Consider the following 18278-nt stretch of genomic DNA (forward strand, 5'->3'; position numbering starts at 1 on the left):
TATTTTTAGTGCAAGTTCTGAGCAGGATGATTAAATGAGTTGTTACCAAAACAAGAGTAACAATTAGACTTCTTACCACATGGAAATTGAGGTTCGTGTAGTGGATGTGGTGAACGAACGCCCTCCTAGTTCCAAGCTGTGACTGTCAATTTCTGTCCTCAGGGCTACTTTCCAAAGTAAGTCACCTGCATTCAGGTGCTTGTTGTGTGTCACTGGAGCAGTCACCTGGGCCCCCACAGACATTTCTTCCACTGCAGCAGCCAATGCTGTGGCTTGACCAGCCATTTTGGTTCTTGTTATAAGACACACTTCAGCAGCAACCATTAAATAACTTTGAAAAAAACAGGTGTATTACAGTCATCTCCCATTATCTACAATTTTGCTTTCCATGATTTCTGTGATCCATGTTCAAACATGGTCCAAAGTTACTAAATGGAAGACTCCAGAAATAAACCATTCATGTTTTAAATTTTGCAATTTTCTGAGAAATAAGATGGATTCTCTATGACCTCTGTCTGTCCTGCCCTGGCATGAGCCATCCCTTTGTCTGGCATCTCCATACTGTACACACTACCCCCTTCTGAGTTACTGAGTAGCCAATTAGGTTATCAGACCTATTGTCCCACTATCAATCACCTGTGTCAAGTCACCCTTACAGGTTCCTCCTGTTCCATCAGAATGCCTGTGTCATTCACCTCCCTACACCTCATCACATAGGCATTGTGTCATCTTCAACCAGCACAGGTTGTGGGGTGAGTAAAGTACAAGAAGACATTGTGAGAGAAGGAGAGACCACAGTCATATTCCCTTCATCACAGCATATCATTATAATTCTATTATTAGTAATTCTGCTAATCTTTAATTTTGACTAATTTATGAGTTAAACTTTATCATAGGTGTGTACAGAAAAATTTATGTGTAAATAAGATGTTGTACTACCTGCAGTGTCAGGCATGAAACATCTCTCCCACAGATAAGGGGGACTAATGTACTTTAAGCCAAAACCTTATCGATAAGCACTTAACACTATGGTACTGCTCTCGAATTTAGGCTGATTTTGTTTTGGAGCTTTCTTTAGAAAATTAAATGAGATCAACTATACAGAGGAGGGAGAATATGCAGTATTTTTTTAGAGGAATGTAGTTTTATTTCACCAATCTACAAATGAACAAACTTTAAAAAGAATCAAATCATTAGAATAATAGGTAGAATCATACAGATATTTCCAACTTCTCAAAGCAAAAGAAAAGAATACAAGGAGAGAAAGAAGACAAGCTTTCTAAGACCTGCTCAGTCTACAATCAATATGAAGTGGCCTTTGGAGCCACACACACAAAATAGATTAAATCATAGCTGATTACACTTGTTCCTGAAAGAATCAATCTTGCTAGTAGCTGTAACCAGCAATTCACATGTCCATGTCCAGCATTGGAGTCCCTGAACAAAGAGCCAGCCTTCTTTCAGTCCTGACTCTCCCCACCAAGGATACAGACACGTCCAGCAGCAACATCATAACAAATGTCCCTCCTGTTTCAGGGTGAGACATCCACTCTCCATTAGAGCAGAGAAGGACTCCTGGAGACAAATGGGGAGTGTTCCCCACCAAAGAAGCTAAAACCCCAGGAAGAAAGCATTTCTATGTTTCTGTCTTGGAGATGGTGAGCTCTTTCTTCAGTCCACCCTCTCAACCAAGGCTGACCAAGAACTCAGCTTTGAAGGACAGGTGGGGTGCACCTGTTGAATGCCAGGGGGTGTGGCCTCCATGAGGGAGATCTCAAATTGCTAAGCCTTTGTAGAAATAACCATAGAAGGTTGAAGGAACAAAGCCATGGGGAGAGGGTGGGTGAGGAGGTAAATGCTAGGGGAAGGGGTCTGGGATATTTTGCCTGAGGCCACAAAGTCAAAAGGAGATTTTGGAGGAGAAAGGTGGGGTCAGTTTTCTGGTGTGTCCAGTTTTACTGTGGAGGACAAACCCCACCAGGAATCGGGAGGCCTATCAGAGATGCTGTCACACCCTGTGTGGTGCCGGCAGCCTTACTAGAAACACTCCATGGTCACAGCAGAGCTCTATGGTGGTAACAGCCTTTTCCCCAAACTTCTGCTTTTGCTCTGTGACAAGAGCTTCATGCCTGCTGCTTCCCTGCCCAGAATGTTCACATGGCTCACTGTGGCTGCACCAGCTGCATCACAGCCCTTTCTTTGTCTCTGAAAAAATTCTTTTTGGTGATGAAATACATAATCAGCTCCTGTTTACAGTCAACAGGCTTTTGGAAAGATTCCGTTGGGGCCATAACTTGGATGGAAAAAGGACTGGTGCTCAGGAAGTTCTGGGGAATAGACAGGGACAAGTGAGGTGAGATGACCCCCCCAAACTATAAAATACCACATTACATTGGAAGACCAGTTGTGTCCGTGTCTTTCCCCGAGGAGCTTGGAAGAGTTCTGCATGTAAAATGACACCAACAAGTTGCTGCCATCTTTTCTATGGCTGATCACTCCTGGCTTCAGGAGACTTGCCACTAGGACCTTTCTGTTCAAAAAAGAGAGACAGGCAAGCCCTGGACCTCTGTTGGTTGTGATTTCTTTAATTCTCACAGCTGCCTTTGAGTAGCGTGTATGATGTCTGCTGTACAGAAGGGAAACTGAGGGGGAAAAAAGGAAGTGACTCACTTGAAGACAATGTCTTAGGAAATGCTGAAGTCTGCACTTGAGCCCATGTCTCTCCATTCTCGTCACCCTGCTTCTTTCTGCTCTGCCTGCAGATGCTCTTACAGTGGTTAATGTTAATGTTGCATGAGATCTCCTCATGTTTCATCAGTTAGTTCCTGACTTCTTTCCCTCACAGAGGCTGTGACATCTCTGGCCAAGACCAAGCTCTGAGCGAGTCCTCACTGGCCTGTCTTCTTGATCTCTGAGTACACACAGGTGCTGGTGGCCTCCTTGTCCTGAGCCTCACACAGCTTTCTTCCATGAAAGGTGAGGTTGGCGTACTGGGTATCCTGCTCCTCTCCTGATGGGGAAGCATCCCCCATGGGCAACTCTTGGTCTGGGGGCCTGTCTGCCTGTGGATTTTGCTGGGAACGCTGAGTGAAGGGGACAGAAAAGAGTCAGAGAAGAATAAATCAGACATGGTCTCAAGGGGAAATTGGGTTGATGGAACAGTTTCTTATTTACACACTTCACAGAAACTCAACTATGAGTCATTCATTCAAATTTTGCAATACTTCAGCTTCTTAGTCCATATCAAGGGCTTAGGAATCATATTCCATCCTCACAGAAACCAACTATAAATGATAGTTTCACTCTTCATTTATAGATGGGGAAACTAAGATGAGGAATGGTGAAGTAACATGCCCAGAATAGGTAGAAAGTAATAGTTTTGGAGTGATGGTTCTGGCTGGTTGTACCAGGCAGAGAGGTGAGATGGGCTCAGGGGTCAGCAGGGCTGGGGCAGGAGGCTGACCCTAGACTCTGGGTAATGGAGGTGAAGTCAACTCCCAGCTGTCTGTCCAGCTGACCACAGAGGAGCAGGTTTGGGGAAATGCAAGGAAGCTCAATGTGGACCTACAGCCCCTCCCACTATACCTAATGAGAAGATACTCACATCACTTACCCAAGGGACTATGCCCATGACAGCGCCTTCATCATTCATGACCTTTTGTCTCCTGCCTGTGTGCTTCCTGAGGAATTTCACTCTAAGGGAAGAAGTTAGGAGCCACAATGGCTCAGGCACAGGTGGACAGGCTGCTCCCACTCCCTGTGAGACAACTGAGGCATCCAGATCCCAGGACCCTGACTCAGAGACCTTCTGACATGAAGGTCTCCATCTCCTGGATGACCAGGTATTTGACCAAGACTAAACTTACATCACAATAGCCCTGGTACAGACTGAAACTTATACACAAGCAATCATAACCAATGATTAAAAATCATAATCAGTTATTATAATAATAAGTATTCATGAGTGCCAACAGAGGAGACAACATGTCAACCTGTCAATTAATGAAGAGACCAATAAAAAGTGCCCCATCCTACTACATAATATTATTTGGAGCAAAAAAGAATAAAATAATGAAACATGGGCCTTGAAAATATGCTATGTGAAAAAAAGAGTCACAAATGATCATGGGTTGTATGATTTCATTTATATGAAATCCAGAATGGGCAAATCGAGAGGAACAGGAAATAGATTAGTATGTATCTGGGACCGGGGTGAGGATGGTGGCAAATGACAAATAGGGGATTCTTAGTTTTCATCTTGTTCTAATGGAAAAGATTTAAAGTTAATTGTGTGATGGGTAGACAACTCTGTGATGAACTTAAAGCCATTGAATTGTACCATTTAAATATCTAAGAATTTGCCCTGGCTGGTATAGCTCAGTGGATTGAGTGTGGGCCTGCGAACCACACGACTGAGGTTCAATTCCCAGTCAGGGCACATGCCTGGGTTGCAGGCTGGTTCCCTGCAGGCCATTTCCCAGCAGAGGATGCACGAAAGGCAATCATACATTGATGTTTCTCTCCTTCTCTCCTTCCCTTCCCCTCTAAAGATAAATAAATAAAATGCTTAAAAAAAAAAAAAAAAAGGAATTTGCCCTGGCTCCTATGGCACACTGGATTGAGTGCTGGTCTACGAACCAAACAGTCACTGGTTTGATTCCCAATCAGGGCACAAGCCTGAACTGTGGGCCAGGTCCCCATAAGAGAGTGCAGGAGAGGCAACCACACATTGATGTTTCTCTCTCTCTATCCCTCCCTTAGTCTCTGACTAAAAATAAAAAAAAATTAAATCTTTTAAAAATAAAATAACTATATAAGAATTTTATCTTAATAAAGATGCTACCCAATCCCCCTCCCACCCCCCAAAAAAAACCACCTCTGTATGTACTCAGCTTCCCTTTTCTGGGATCAGGGGCATCTATTTGTACTCCCCATGGCACATCTCCCTGTACCTGCCCCAGGACATGGACTTACATGCAAAAGGAGATGAGGCACAAGCATAGAAACAGCAGGGCCATGGCACCAGCACCTCCAAGAGCCGCAGGAACCACCCTTGATATGCACAGTGATCTCCCTGCAGAGAAGAGGTGTGAGCCCACCCACTGACAGGCCTCAGTGTCCTGTTGTCCTGCCTACTTGCAGAACTGCCTGTAGGTTCTGTCCATTCACAAAATGGAGGTTCCTGTCCTAGACATAGCCCCAGTCCAGCCTTTCTTCCCAGCTCCATCCTCCCTTTAATCCCTTCCTTCCTCCCTCAGCCTCCACCTCTAGCAGGCCCCTGACCTGGCAGCAGCAGGACACTGGAGCTCTGGGTCCAGTAGACATTCTCCACCTCACAGCTGAGTCTGAGGCCAGCGCTGAGCCCTCCGCGGATGCTCAGGGAGCTGTTGGCCCAGGGCCCCTCAAAACTGGAGGTGACCATGTAGGAGGCATTGCTGTGGTTCCCCTCCAGCAGCCCCTCCCCCAGCCGCCAGCCCACCCAGGGGGTCGGCTGAGCTCGAGAGGAGCAGCTGCAGTTCAGATTCTCATCCTCCCAGAAGCAGGAGGGTCCCAGCAGCTGTGGGGGGTCTGTGGGGAGCATGTAGAAAAGTTAGCAATGCCTCTGCCTGCCCAGGACTCAGACGCCCTGCCCCCAGGCTTCCTCACACTCACAGACCACAGACAGGTTGACAGAAATACTTTGGGAGCCCAGCAGGTGCTGAGCTTGGCAGGTATACTGTCCTTCTTCCCCAGTCCCCACTCGAGGCAGCTCCAGGATCTCTGTGCTGGAGATGGGGGCAGTGTTCAGGGCTGAGGACCCACGGAACCAGCTCAGCTGTGCAGGGGGGGTTGCTGTCAGCCACACAGAGCAGCTGCAGAGCCTCGCCCTCCAGGATGGGAAAGGATGTGGTTTGCAGAATCTTGAATGCTTTGGGGGAGAGAAGTACAGAGCAGGAGGTAGAGAAGAGAACACAGGGCAGGCACCCACCCACAAAGTGTGAGGAAGGATGATGATTTTCATGCTTGTCTCTCCCATATCTGATCCTATTCACACTGTGATCTGCCCTCAGGTCCGTGGCAGCACAAGACTCAGCCCCAGCCCCAGAGAGGGGTTCTTTCCTACCTGTGACATTTGTGGAGGACACGCCTATGGTGAGGCTCCTTGGGGCATCTGGGACAGAAAGATATGGCCCCACTTCAGAGGGGACCAGCATCTGGAAGAGGGATGGTGGGAACTGGGAAGGTGGGATTGCTGTCTTTCTGGCCAACTCCCCAGCTGCACTGAGATCCATGCACTAGTGTTCTCAGGTTACATCAGCCTCCTGCACACACACACACACACACACACACACACACACACACACACACATGTGCACATGCCAGTCCCACTGCTGTCAGGAAACTAGCCATCCCTCCAACACTCACAGAAGACATTGAGCCAGATGGTTCTCTCTGTAGTCACCCAAGGCCATTGCAATTTCACCTGACAGGTGAGGTTGGTGCCATGGTCCCGGGGCCTCGGGGTGAAGGTGAGCACTGAGGAGTGGAGGTTCTGGGGGTTCAGAGAGTCAACAGCAGCTCCCGTCCAGGAGAAGGTGAGAGGTCTTCCCACTTCACAGGACTCTGGCAGGCTGCAGGTCAGCTGTGTGGGGCGGCCAGCCTGCAGAGGCTCCTGAATGAAGATGTCTGGTTTGTCTGTTGGAGCCGAGGAGGAGACATGGAAGTGTTTGGGTTCAGAAGATTAGGAACTCAAAGTATAAACCAGAGAGGGACACCTGACTCAGGACCTAAGGTCACCCCAGGGTTCTATGCCTTCTGACCACCCTGAGCCCAAGACCTGAATCATGGAGAATCACAGTGTCCTGTTGGTTCCTGTTGTAAGAACAGGTACCATGTCTCAGCATTCTCTCCTGGGCCACTGACTTACCAGTCACCTGCAAATTCAGCTTCTTATCTTGGTACGTATATTTCACTCTTCCCCTCTCCACTTGGAAGACGTAGGTTCCTGTGTCAGTGTACTTGGCATCTCTGATCTTCAGGGAACAAATGTTGTTGGTGCTGGACTCTAGAAGATGGAATCGTCCCCAGGTATCTCTTTTCACTGGTTTATATGGGTTGTTTGTGGCCACAAGTTCATCATCATGTGTGTTGTTCCTTTTCCGGTACCAGTAGAGGTTGGTAGAGTAATAAGATGAACTCCATGGGTAGGAGAAGGAGCAGGGCACCTGGACACACAGACCCTTGTGCACCCTCACCAATTCCTGTACTTGGAGCTCATAGCCTGGCTGCTCCTGCAGGGACCCTGGGGGGACACAGAGGCTCAGCTGCAGCCTTAGCCCCTCTCCCTCATCCATTCCCCATCCCAGGCCCACTCACCACCCCACAGCAGAGGCAGCAGCAGCAGCAGCAGCAGCAGGAGCATCATGTCTGCATCTGACAGGGCAGAGCAGGTCCAAATCCCTGTGTCAGTGAGGAAAATACCCAGCTCTGTGGTGGGGTCAGTGACGCCTGAACAGGAAGCCATGGGTGACAGAGTGTGGCCAGGCCCAGAAGGGGAACTTGGGCTCCACAGGTCATGGGGGTGGTGGCTCAGAAATCATCCTGTCTCAATGTCAGCCCTCTACTGCATCCTCCAAGTCATATACCCAGGACACCAGAGGTTCAGAGGCTCATCCTGATGTGAATCTGAATGTGATCACCTTGGAGAGAAAGTTTAAAGGCAAAGGGAGGTCACCCAGGTGTCATCATGGTAGAGCTTGTCCTAGTGACTTGGGGGAACCCACCCTCCAGCTGAAACCACTGAACCTTCTAGAAGAGGATATTTCTTAAATTCCTTTAGACCACCAAGTGCTGGTAGAAGAGGAAGGAATTTAGACCCAGGTTCAGTGGAGGGTCGAACTCAGGGGGAAGCTGGGTCCTAGAGCCCTTTGTTCTGAGGCCTCTTTGGTGACCTGCGATGCACAAGTGATGGTCTTCCGGGGTCTAAGGGTCTGTTGGCAGTGATGCAACACAGGCAGCCTGAAAATGGGAATGTGCTGGGAGATGTCACTAAGGCATTTGGTGGGTACCCCAAAGGGTGGCCCTCAGCACAGCAGGAAATTTGCAGCCTTAATCCCATGGAAGCCCAGTCCTCAGGGCCCCTCACATACTCCACCTCTTTTCAAAGGCCCAGCAAGGGCTCCAGTGAGATCTTGAAATAATCCACAACCTCACCGCTCTTTTAGGAGAGGAAGAAACTGGATGAACAATTTCCCAAATATGACAATGATGTGAAGAATTCTGACATTCCAGTAACAAGTTGTGTAGTTTTTAAAAAGTTTCTTAAACTCTACAGGAGGAAAAGAAATGTCAGAATGGTGCCAAGTGAAATAGTGAATTCTCTTTATTTTCTCTGTATAAGTATAATTGTACTTAATAGTCAATAATGATTACTAATGTGATATTAATTTTTATTACTATAATACAGGATAATTCTCCAATGAAGAGGCAATCAAGCAGTATCAATCAATGAACATGGAGAATATGTGTCCTTCAGGTGTGCTAGAGAGCAACGGCATACTACTAATGAAAATAGTCTGTAATAGTCTGAATTATTTATTTGGTTTACAACATTTTAGCTCTTCTTACTTCCTGTGATGTGTTTTGTCATTTCAGAAAAATGCACGGGTGCCACATGTTGCCTTCTTTTAAAGCAGTGATCTCAACATTAGTATAAATATCAGGCTCCACAACACCTGGGGTTGCCCCTGCCACAGGGAACATGGGAGCCAGAGGTAACTAGATCTGCCCCCACTTCACCCTGGACTCCTCATGGACTACAAAGAAGATTGTCTTGTGCAAGCAAAGGACTGAAAGAAGCAGTGTTTCCATGGTTTTGCCCTCACAATTCACATCACTGAGGGGTCTAACAAATTTCAAGCTTGATTTTAAAAATGACAATAAATAACAAGTTGGCCAGAATGTACAGAAAGGGACATCCTCTTGCACTGGTCCTGGGAATGTGAGTTTGGGCAGCTAGTATGTAAATCACTACATCAGTTCCTCAAAATTATATATAGCGCTCCCATAAGATCCAGCAATTCCACTTCTGGGTATTCATTTGGAGGATGTGAGAACACTAACGTGAGAACATATAAGCACCCCTGTATTCCTTGAAGCATTATTTATAACAGCCAAGATCCAAATGCAACCTCAGTGTCTGTTGGTAAATGAATGAGGAAAATGCACTATATACACAGTGGAAGGTGTTCAGGTCATAAAATGAAAGGGAATCCTTCCATTTGTGATGCGTGGATGGACCATGAAAGCTTTAGACAAAGTGCAGTGAAGAGACAGAGAAAAGCCCATATCATTTCACTCAAATGTGAAAATTTTTTCACAGTCAAGCTCACAATAGAGACAAAAGATTGCTGGTGGGAAGAGGTAGAGTTGGAGACCGGGCCAAAGGGTTGAGGGTGATCAAAAGTGCAAACTTGCAGTTACTAGATAATTAAATTTTGAGGCTGTAATGTACAGCATGGTGCCTGTGGTCAATTAATACCATTACCTATAACAATGTAGTTAATAACACCACATTGTATATTTAACAATTGCTAAATATAGCTGAGAGAAAATATTAAAAGTTCTCAGCACAAGTAAAAAGTGTGTAAGTCTATGTGGTGGTGGATATTTAAGAAGACACACTGTGCTGAGCAGTAAATGCATCTATCAGATCATTAAGTTCAACTTCAGACTGCAGTAGTGTCATATGGAAATTATATCTCAATAACACACACATATATATACTACATAAGTGAGATTGGGTACTTGGGTTTCATTAGAAGTTCCAAGCCTTCCAGGCAGAGTTCCACTTCTGCTCCATGTGTGCTCCAACATCAGCATAACAGATTCCTCATGTTGAATTCCCACTGCTAAAATCCACAGTGGAACTTCTGTGATCCTGATCTGCCCTTGACTGATTACATCTCAGGATATAAAACAGGAGCATTGGGTGATCTGAAACGCCTTCATGACAAAACTCGAAGACAACTAAGAATCCCAAAATCTCAACCTCATTGGATTTATTAACTTGCCAATGTAGCGCACAGGACTCAGACCACATATTACTCATGAAACCACAGGTTTTTTAATAAAAAAAATGACCCAGGAACAGCCAGACAAAACAGATACAGAGGGTGGAGTGTGCAGTAAGGTGCATAAAGCTTCCATGGCTTTTCTAAGGTGCCTTATCTCCCCAAACCTACATATGTTCACCAACCTGAAGCCCCCCAGACCCCATCCTTTTTAGTTTTTATGGAGGCTTCTTTATGTAGTCATGATTGCAAATCACAGACCATTGGTGATTAATTCATTCCAGCCCCTGTCCCAACCTGGTTCCCTCTGGCCTTCACACCACCTGACACAAGAGGTACCTCTTATGATGGGGACTGCACATGTGGCCCCAACATGGCCTCATCTCCTAGGCCCATCCTCTGTCCTGTGGTCAGGGGTGAGGGACAGATGGGATGGTAGATGGCGCAGTGAGAGGAAAGGAAGTTGTGACCACAGCCATAGGCATGGACAAAAGGGCAGAAGAATAAATTTCCACATAACCTGCACCAGGTTTGGAGGGTCTCAGGGGCAGAGAGGAGACCGGGCTGAAACACTCTGAACAGGAGGCCCATCTTAAGCAACACACAGCAGTGAACTGAGAGAAAGGAGAAACCATTATCTCACTTTAAAGATTTTATTCACTTTCACTTTCATTTTTATTTTTAGAGAGAGGGGAAGGGAGAAAGAAAGAGAGGGGGTGAAATATCAATGTGTGGTTGCTGCTCATGCACCCCTCACTGGGGACCTGGCCTGTAACCTGGCCATGTGCCCTGCCTGGGAATCAAACCAGGGATCCTTTGCTTCACAGGCTGGTGCTCAACTCACTGAGTTACACCTGCCAGGACCACTATCTCACTTCAGTCAGAGTCACTCAGGCCCCCTATCTCATTTTAGAAAAGTCATCAGAATTCATCTCAGAGAGAGGAGTGTGTGTTTGTATGTGTGACTATGTGTTAACCAATGACAAAAATTATTTGTAACTCTGTCTGCTACTTTCTTCACACCTCCCAACTGGGGACCACACCTGCAACCTTTTGGTTTATAAGATGAAGCTCCAACCAACAGGGCCACACCAACCAAAGCAAGAATCATATACTTTAAAAAGTGATTCCCTTCAATATTTCCAGGACCCAGATGGAAATATATAATTATTTATAGTTATATAAATATGTAGTTATAACCCATATATAGTTATTACATTATTATTGTCTATGTTCCCTATGCTGTACTTCGCATCCCAGGGACTATTCCAGAGGGTGTCTTTTTAATTCAACTTTTCAGATAGGGTCTGGCTCATTGAAATGTGGTATGTAATACCATGAACAAATCCACCCTCTGCAGGACACAGTGCAATGCACAATTCTATGTTGCAGAATAATCTCACAGGAGACCCTCTTTATGGGACACGAGTACTTCCTGGTTCCTGGTTCCCTCCTCTTGACCTTGGTGAGGGGCTAGCTCTTCAGAGAGTCAATGCTGATTTGGTGATCCTTCACGAGCTAAAGCTGATTTGGATCACGTTTTATATGTTTGGTATCCAGAGTCAGGGAGACCTGCTAGAGGAGAGGAATGGATTCACTGCAAACACTCATGACAAGTTTGTCCCGGGGCCATAAGCTTAACCACAGTCATTCTCAGAATCTCTCTATTGGGCTCAAGAAACACCCACAGACACTAAATAGGAAAATCAAATTTTATGTCGTATTACTTAATACAATGTCTATTTATGGTTAAATAGAAACTAACACAAGATGGGTGTATTTCAACAAGAAAGGAAGAGATGGACCTCTGGCCAAGAGGGAGGTGCAGGTGGAAACACTGTGCCTCCTCACACAACCAAGTTTAAAGACAACAAAGTTTTTGTAACAAAATCTCAACCAAAACACAGAAAATTGAACTGAACAGAAGTCCAAGAACAACAAACCATTCAGCCAGACGGGTAAGAGAGGCGGAGTCAGGGGTTGGAGGAGCAGATCAGGCAGGAAAAATCAGCCAGACCAACCCAGGAGCTCAGGCAGGGGTTGGCAGATCCCAGGTGTGGGGTTCCAATGGGCGGACCCAGTGAGGGTACAAAGTGGCTGGCTGACCGTGGTCACACATTTGCGCACATTTAAATGAGGCAAAGTAGCAAGAGTGAGACAGACGGCGCAGGCGAGGGCCCCAGAGATGGGAATTAAAGCCCAAAAGCACCAATTGGAAAAACTTTCAGAGTTGAGGTGCTGGGAGAAGCTCCCGGGCTCACAGAGAGTTTGATGGAGAGACCCACAAGGTTTTGAAGGATGCTCAGTCCTACACACCTGGGAGCTGGCACCAGGGGGGCCAGGTTTGCTTGCAGGAAGCAGCAGAGGGGACCAAAATCCGAGATAGAGCTGAACAAATGCCATTGAGCCTCTCTAATCTCACCCCACATATAGTGTCACAACTCAGCAACTGGGTCACCCCACCCTGGTGAACACCTAAGGTTCCACCCATCATATGTAACAGGAACCAGCAGACCAAAACATTAAAGCTCAAGAATAGCTCAAAGCCCCAGAGCCAATAACTCTAAGCGACCAAGAGATAGCCAACCTGTCTGATGCACAGTTCAAAACACTGGTGATCAGGATGCTCACAGAACTGGTTGATTTTAGTCACAAATTAGAGGAACAAATGAATGCTAAACTAATTGAAATGAAGGGAAATGCACAGGGAACCAATAGTGATGGAAAGAAAACTGGGACTCGAATCTATGGAATGGACCAGAAGGAGGAAAAAAATGACCAAACAGAAAAGGATAAAGAAACGAGATTCAAAAAAATGAGGAGAGGCTTAGAAACCTCCAGGACATCTTTAAACGTTCCAACATTGGAGTTATAGGGCTACCAGAAGGGGAAGAGGAAGAACAACAAGTGGAAAACTAATATGAACAAATAAGAAAGGAGCACTTCCCCAATCTGGCAAAGGAAATAGACTTCCAGGAAATCCAGGAAGCTCAGAGAGTCCCAAAGAAGTTGGACCCAAGAAGGAACACACCAAGGCACATCATTATTATATTAGCCAAGATTAAAATGAAGGAGAGAATCCTTGAAGCAGCAAGAGATAAGGGGACAGTTACCTACAAAGGAGTGGCCATCAGACTTCCAGCTGCTTTCTCAAAAGAAACCTTACAAGTAAGAAGGGGCTGGAAAGAAGTATTCCATGTCATGAAATCCAAATAGCTACATCCAAGATTATTCTATCCAGCAAAGCTTTCATTTAGAATGGAAGGGCAGATAAAGTGCTTCTCAGATAAGGTCAAGTTCAAGGAGTTCATCATCACCAAGCCCTTACTATATGATGATAAAGAGACTTATCTAAGAAAGAAAAGATAAAAAATATTAACAAGTGAAGGACAGCGAACTCAAAGTTATTAACAACCACACCTAAAACAAAAGCAATCTAAGAGGACAGCTAGATCAGGAGAGAAACAATAGAAATAAAGATCACATGGAGGGTTAGCAACAGGGGATTGGGAGAAGGAGAAGTGGGAAGGATGTACAGAGGATAAGTAGCATAGATGGTAGGTAGGAAATAGGGGGCAGGGCAAGAATGGTATGGGAAATATAGAATCTAAAGAACTTGTGACACATGGACATAAACTAAAGGGGGTGAATGGTGGGGGAGGGGGTGTGCAGGGTGGAGAAGAATGAAGGGAGGGAATAGGACAACTGTAATGGCATAATCAATAAAATATATTTAAATAATAAAAGATAGAAAATGAAACTCACAAGTTAAGAGAAAAAAAAAAGAAAGGAAGAGCTGTGCTCCTGACTCTACTGTGCACGAATGTCTATACAGATGGGGTTGTTTGGGAAAGAAAAACTCAGGTGCTAACCAGGTAACTTCTGGGCAATGGGAGGATGAGACCCCAAGTTCATTTCTTTCCTGGGCCTTGGGGTGCAGACACAGGAGCAGAGGGTGGGGGGAGAGAGAAGACAAGTCAAATGGGAGAGGCACAGGCAGCACCAAAGGAGCTGTCATGGGTGTGTATCATTTGTGGTTCATTTTTGTATCTTATAATGCTTTTAAATTTTAAAAACCCTCCTCAACAAAAAGACACAGTGTCTTCCAGGACTGTCCAATTCTCACAGACAGGAGAAAGATCTCCGTTAGGAACAGCTGATCAGGTGCAAGCCACCAGATCCTGAGCCCATATGCCCAATCACCCCAGTCTGTCTACAATCACCCAGGAGCTGGGATCAAGGAAATAAACATGCCTGATTTTTTCATAATAGCTGATCTTAAATGCTTTCCCTGTCCTGCATTGCATTTCCCTTGGAAACCACAATAAAGACTCTGGCTGGTCTGCCCCCCACTTCCATCTGCTCCCTGAGGGAATCTGGTGCTTCCCCCAGGGCCCTGCCCAGCCTGGCGGGATATCCTCTCAGGAAACAAAATAAATAAAAACCTTCTTTTATTGCCGTTGACTCTGCTTGCCATCACTTAGTTACTTACACAAACTAAAACCCCAAGGGTACAAGTGAGACAGGTGAGTCAGGAGTTCCCAGGCAGAAGGTGAAACTGATGTTTCACAACCACACCTGTGGACTCCGTGACACACCTCAGTGCTGTCTTCACAAGAAGGGAGATTCAATCAGAACTTCGGCCTCATTCTCTGGAGGCCCCCGCACCTGTGGGATCAACACAGATCTCAGCTCAGGGATTTGGCAACTTTACTTCTAACTGTGGGAAGGTGGGACCACTCAGCCCCACCTGGAACTTGGAGCCAAATCACTGACTTTCTCTGTGGAGAGACAGAGATGCTCACCTGGTGTAGTAGAGCCAGGTGAGCCCATAGGTGAGGAGGAAACCAGCCCCCATGAGGGCCCCTCTGGTCAGAGTGAGGACCACAGGCCAGGAGCCCTGCTGCTCCTCAGTCACACATTTGCAGGAAGGGGGTCGTCCTGGAAAAAAGGAAGGGGTAAAGCTGTTACCACAGCTTTCAGTCTTCCCACAGCCCCAACACCTGACCTGGCTGCCCACCACCCCCTACATGTAGCAGCTCCAGGACACTGGGAGCTGAGGGCTGGGACAGGCTCAGGGCTTCTCCCTCCAGGGACAAGCGCAATGAGCCCACCCATGCACAAGACTCTGTCTTGTCTTCCCACCTTTTTGCAGAACCTGCAGTAGGTTCTGTTCAAACAAGAGATGGAGGATCCAGTAGCAAATCTCCCCCTTCCAAGGCCAACCCTCTTCCCAGCTCCATCTTCTCTTTGATTCCTTCCTTTCTCTCTCAGTCTCCCCCCGCAGCAGGTCTCTGACCTGGCAGCAGCAGGACACTGGTGCTCTGGGCCCAGTGGTCATTCTGCGCCTCACAGCTGAGTCCAAGGCTGACGCTGAGCTGGGACTGGAGGCTCAGGGAGCTGTTAGCCCAGGGCCCCTCTGAGCTGGAAGTGACCATGTAGGAGGCATTGCTGTGGTTCCCCTCCAGCAGCCTCTCCCCCAGCCGCCAGCCCACCCAGGGGGTCGGCTGAGCTCGAGAGGAGCAGCTGCAGTTCAGATTCTCATCCTCCCAGAAGCAGGAGGGTCCCAGCAGCTGTGGGGGGTCTGTGGGGAGCATGTAGAAAAGTTAGCAATGCCTCTGCCTGCCCAGGACTCAGGCGCCAAGCCCCCAGGCTTCCTCACACTCACAGACCACAGACAGGTTGACAGAAATACTTTGGGAGCCCAGCAGGTGCTGAGCTTGGCAGGTATACTGTCCTTCTTCCCCAGTCCCCACTCGAGGCAGCTCCAGGATCTCTGTGCTGGAGATGGGGGCAGTGTTCAGGGCTGAGGACCCACGGAACCAGCTCAGCTGTGCAGGGGGGTTGCTGTCAGCCACACAGAGCAGCTGCAGAGCCTCGCCCTCCAGAATGGGAAAGGATGTGGTTTGCAGAATCTTGAATGCTTTGGGGAGAGAAGTACAGAGCAGGAGGTAGAGAAGAGAACACAGGGCAGCCACCCACCCACAAAGTGTGAGGAAGGATGATGATTTTCATGCTTGTCTCTCCCATATCTGATCCTATTCACACTGTGATCTGCCCTCAGGACCGTGGCAGCACAAGACTCAGGCCCAGCCCCAGAGAGGGGTTCTTTCCTACCTGTGACATTTGTGGAGGACACGCCTATGGTGAGGCTCCTTGGGGCATCTGGGACAGAAAGATATGGCCCCACTTCAGAGGGGACCAGCATCTGGAAGAGGGATGGTGGGAACTGGGAAGGTGGGATTGCTGTCTTTCTGGCCAACTCCCCAGCTGCACTGAGATCCATGCACTAGTGTTCTCAGGTTACATCAGCTTCCTGCACACACACACACACACACACACACACACACATGTGCACATGCCAGTCCCACTGCTGTCAGGAAACTAGCCATCCCTCCAACACTCACAGAAGACATTGAGCCAGATGGTTCTCTCTGTAGTCACCAAAGGCCATTGCAATTTCACCTGACAGGTGAGGTTGGTACCATGGTCCCGGGGCTTCGGGGTAAAGGTGAGCACTGAGGAGTGGAGGTTCTGGGGGTTCAGAGAGTCAACAGCAGCTCCCGTCCAGGAGAAGGTGAAAGGTCTTCCCACTTCACAGGACTCTGGCAGGCTGCAGGTCAGCTGTGTGGGGTGGCCAGCCTGCAGAGGCTCCTGAATGAAGATGTCTGGTTTGTCTGTTGGAGCCGAGGAGGAGACATGGAAGTGTTTGGGTTCAGAGGATTAGGAACTCAAAGTATAAACCAGAGAGGGACACCTGACTCAGGACCTAAGGTCACCCCAGAGTTCTATGCCTTCTGACCACCCTGAGCCCAAGACCTGAATCATGGAGGATTTCAGTGTCCTGTTCGTTTCTGTTGTAAGAACAGGTACCATGTCTCAGCATTCTCTCCTGGGCCACTGACTTACCGGTCACCTGCAAATTCAGCTTCTTATCTTGGTACGTATATTTCACCCTTCCCCTCTCCACTTGGAAGATGTAGGTTCCTGTGTCAGTGTACTTGGCATCTCTGATCTTCAGGGAACAAACGTTGTTGGTCCTGGCTTGTAGAAGGTGGAATCGTTCCCGGGGATCTCTTTTCACTGGTTTGTATGGCTTGTTTGTGGCCACAAGTTCATCATCATGTGTGTTGTTCCTTTTCCGGTACCAGTAGGTATAGGGGTTGGTAGAGGAATACCATGAACTCCACGGGTAGGAGAAGGAGCAGGGCACCTGGACACACAGACCCTTGTGCACCCTCACCAATTCCTGTACTTGGAGCTCATAGCCTGGCTGCTCCTGCAGGGACCCTGGGGGGACACAGAGGCTCAGCTGCAGCCTTAGCCCCTCTCCCTCATCCATTCCCCATCCCAGGCCCACTCACCACCCCACAGCAGAGGCAGCAGCAGCAGCAGGAGCATCATGTCTGCATCTGACAGGGCAGAGCAGAGCAGGTCCAAATCCCTGTGTCAGTGAGGAAAATACCCAGCTCTGTGGTGGGGTCAGTGACGCCTGAACAGGAAGCCATGGGTGACAGAGTGTGGCCAGGCCCAGAAGGGGAACTTGGGCTCCACAGGCCATGGGGGTGGTGGCTCAGAAATCATCCTGTCTCAATGTCAGCCCTCTACTGCATCCTCCAAGTCATATACCCAGGACCCCAGAGGTTCAGAGGCTCATCCTGATGTGAATCTGAGTGTGATCACCTTGGAGAGAAAGTTTAAAGGCAAAGGGAGGTCACCCAGGTGTCATCATGGTAGAGCTTGTCCTAGTGACTTGGGGGAACCCACCCTCCAGCTGTGAACCTTCTAGAAGAGGATATTTTTAAAATTCCTTTAGACCACCAAGTGCTGGTAGAAGAGGAAGGAATTTAGACCCAGGTTCAGTGGAGGGTCGAACTCAGGGGGAAGCTGGGTCCTAGAGCCCTTTGTTCTGAGGCCTCTTTGGTGACTTGCGATGCACAAGTGATGGTCTTCCAGGGTCTAAGGGTCTGTTGGCAGTGATGCAACACAGGCAGCCTGAAAATGGGAATGTGCTGGGAGATCTCAACGCATTCGGTGGGTACCCCAAAGGGTGGCCCTCAGCACAGCAGGAAATTTGCAGCCTTAATCCCATGGAAGCCCAGTCCTCAGGGCCCCTCACATACTCCACCTCTTTTCAAAGGCCCAGCAAGGGCTCCAGTGAGATCTAGAAATAATCTGCAACCTCACTGCTCTTTTAGGAGAGGAAGAAACTGAATGAACAATTTC

General features: G+C 47.7%; 2 protein-coding genes across 2 annotated transcripts; both read right to left on the minus strand.

Moving 5' to 3' along the window:
• Nucleotides 1–2564: 2564 nt before the first annotated feature.
• Nucleotides 2565–7467, minus strand: LOC119050498 (sialic acid-binding Ig-like lectin 5). The gene is given in 10 exon segments (XM_053659744.1): nucleotides 2565–3083; nucleotides 3605–3695; nucleotides 4975–5074; nucleotides 5284–5568; nucleotides 5653–5827; nucleotides 5829–5908; nucleotides 6104–6151; nucleotides 6406–6675; nucleotides 6908–7282; nucleotides 7357–7467. Coding segments are annotated over 10 exon segments (1668 nt in total). The 5' UTR covers nucleotides 7406–7467; the 3' UTR covers nucleotides 2565–2888.
• A 7216-nt stretch (nucleotides 7468–14683) lies between these two features.
• On the minus strand, nucleotides 14684–17471 carry LOC119046536 (sialic acid-binding Ig-like lectin 5). Its single transcript, XM_053659681.1, has 8 exons — nucleotides 17417–17471; nucleotides 16962–17342; nucleotides 16460–16729; nucleotides 16170–16217; nucleotides 15721–15975; nucleotides 15352–15636; nucleotides 14858–14993; nucleotides 14684–14720 (listed from the first exon to the last, which is right to left on the minus strand). The coding sequence occupies exons 1-8, from the start codon at nucleotides 17454–17456 to the stop codon at nucleotides 14684–14686; spliced, it is 1452 nt and encodes a 483-aa protein (XP_053515656.1). The 5' UTR covers nucleotides 17457–17471.
• Nucleotides 17472–18278: the final 807 nt, after the last annotated feature.

The sequence above is a fragment of the Artibeus jamaicensis genome, unplaced genomic scaffold (assembly GCF_021234435.1).
Source record: "Artibeus jamaicensis isolate MK-2021 breed Jamaican fruit bat unplaced genomic scaffold, CSHL_Jam_final scaffold_804, whole genome shotgun sequence".
NCBI classification, from domain to species: Eukaryota; Metazoa; Chordata; class Mammalia; order Chiroptera; family Phyllostomidae; genus Artibeus; species Artibeus jamaicensis.

What these genes read in the sequence shown, in the direction of transcription:
- LOC119046536 (XM_053659681.1), bottom strand. Translation starts at nt 17,456, where the DNA reads ATGATGCTCCTGCTGCTGCTGCTGCCTCTGCTGTGGGGTG. An exon ending in GTCCTCCACAAATGTCACAG is followed by an intron (nt 15,976 to 16,169) that starts GTAGGAAAGAAC and finishes CTCTCCCCAAAG; the next exon opens with CATTCAAGATTCTGCAAACC. An exon ending in ACCTGGCTCTACTACACCAG is followed by an intron (nt 14,721 to 14,857) that starts GTGAGCATCTCT and finishes TTGATCCCACAG; the next exon opens with GTGCGGGGGCCTCCAGAGAA.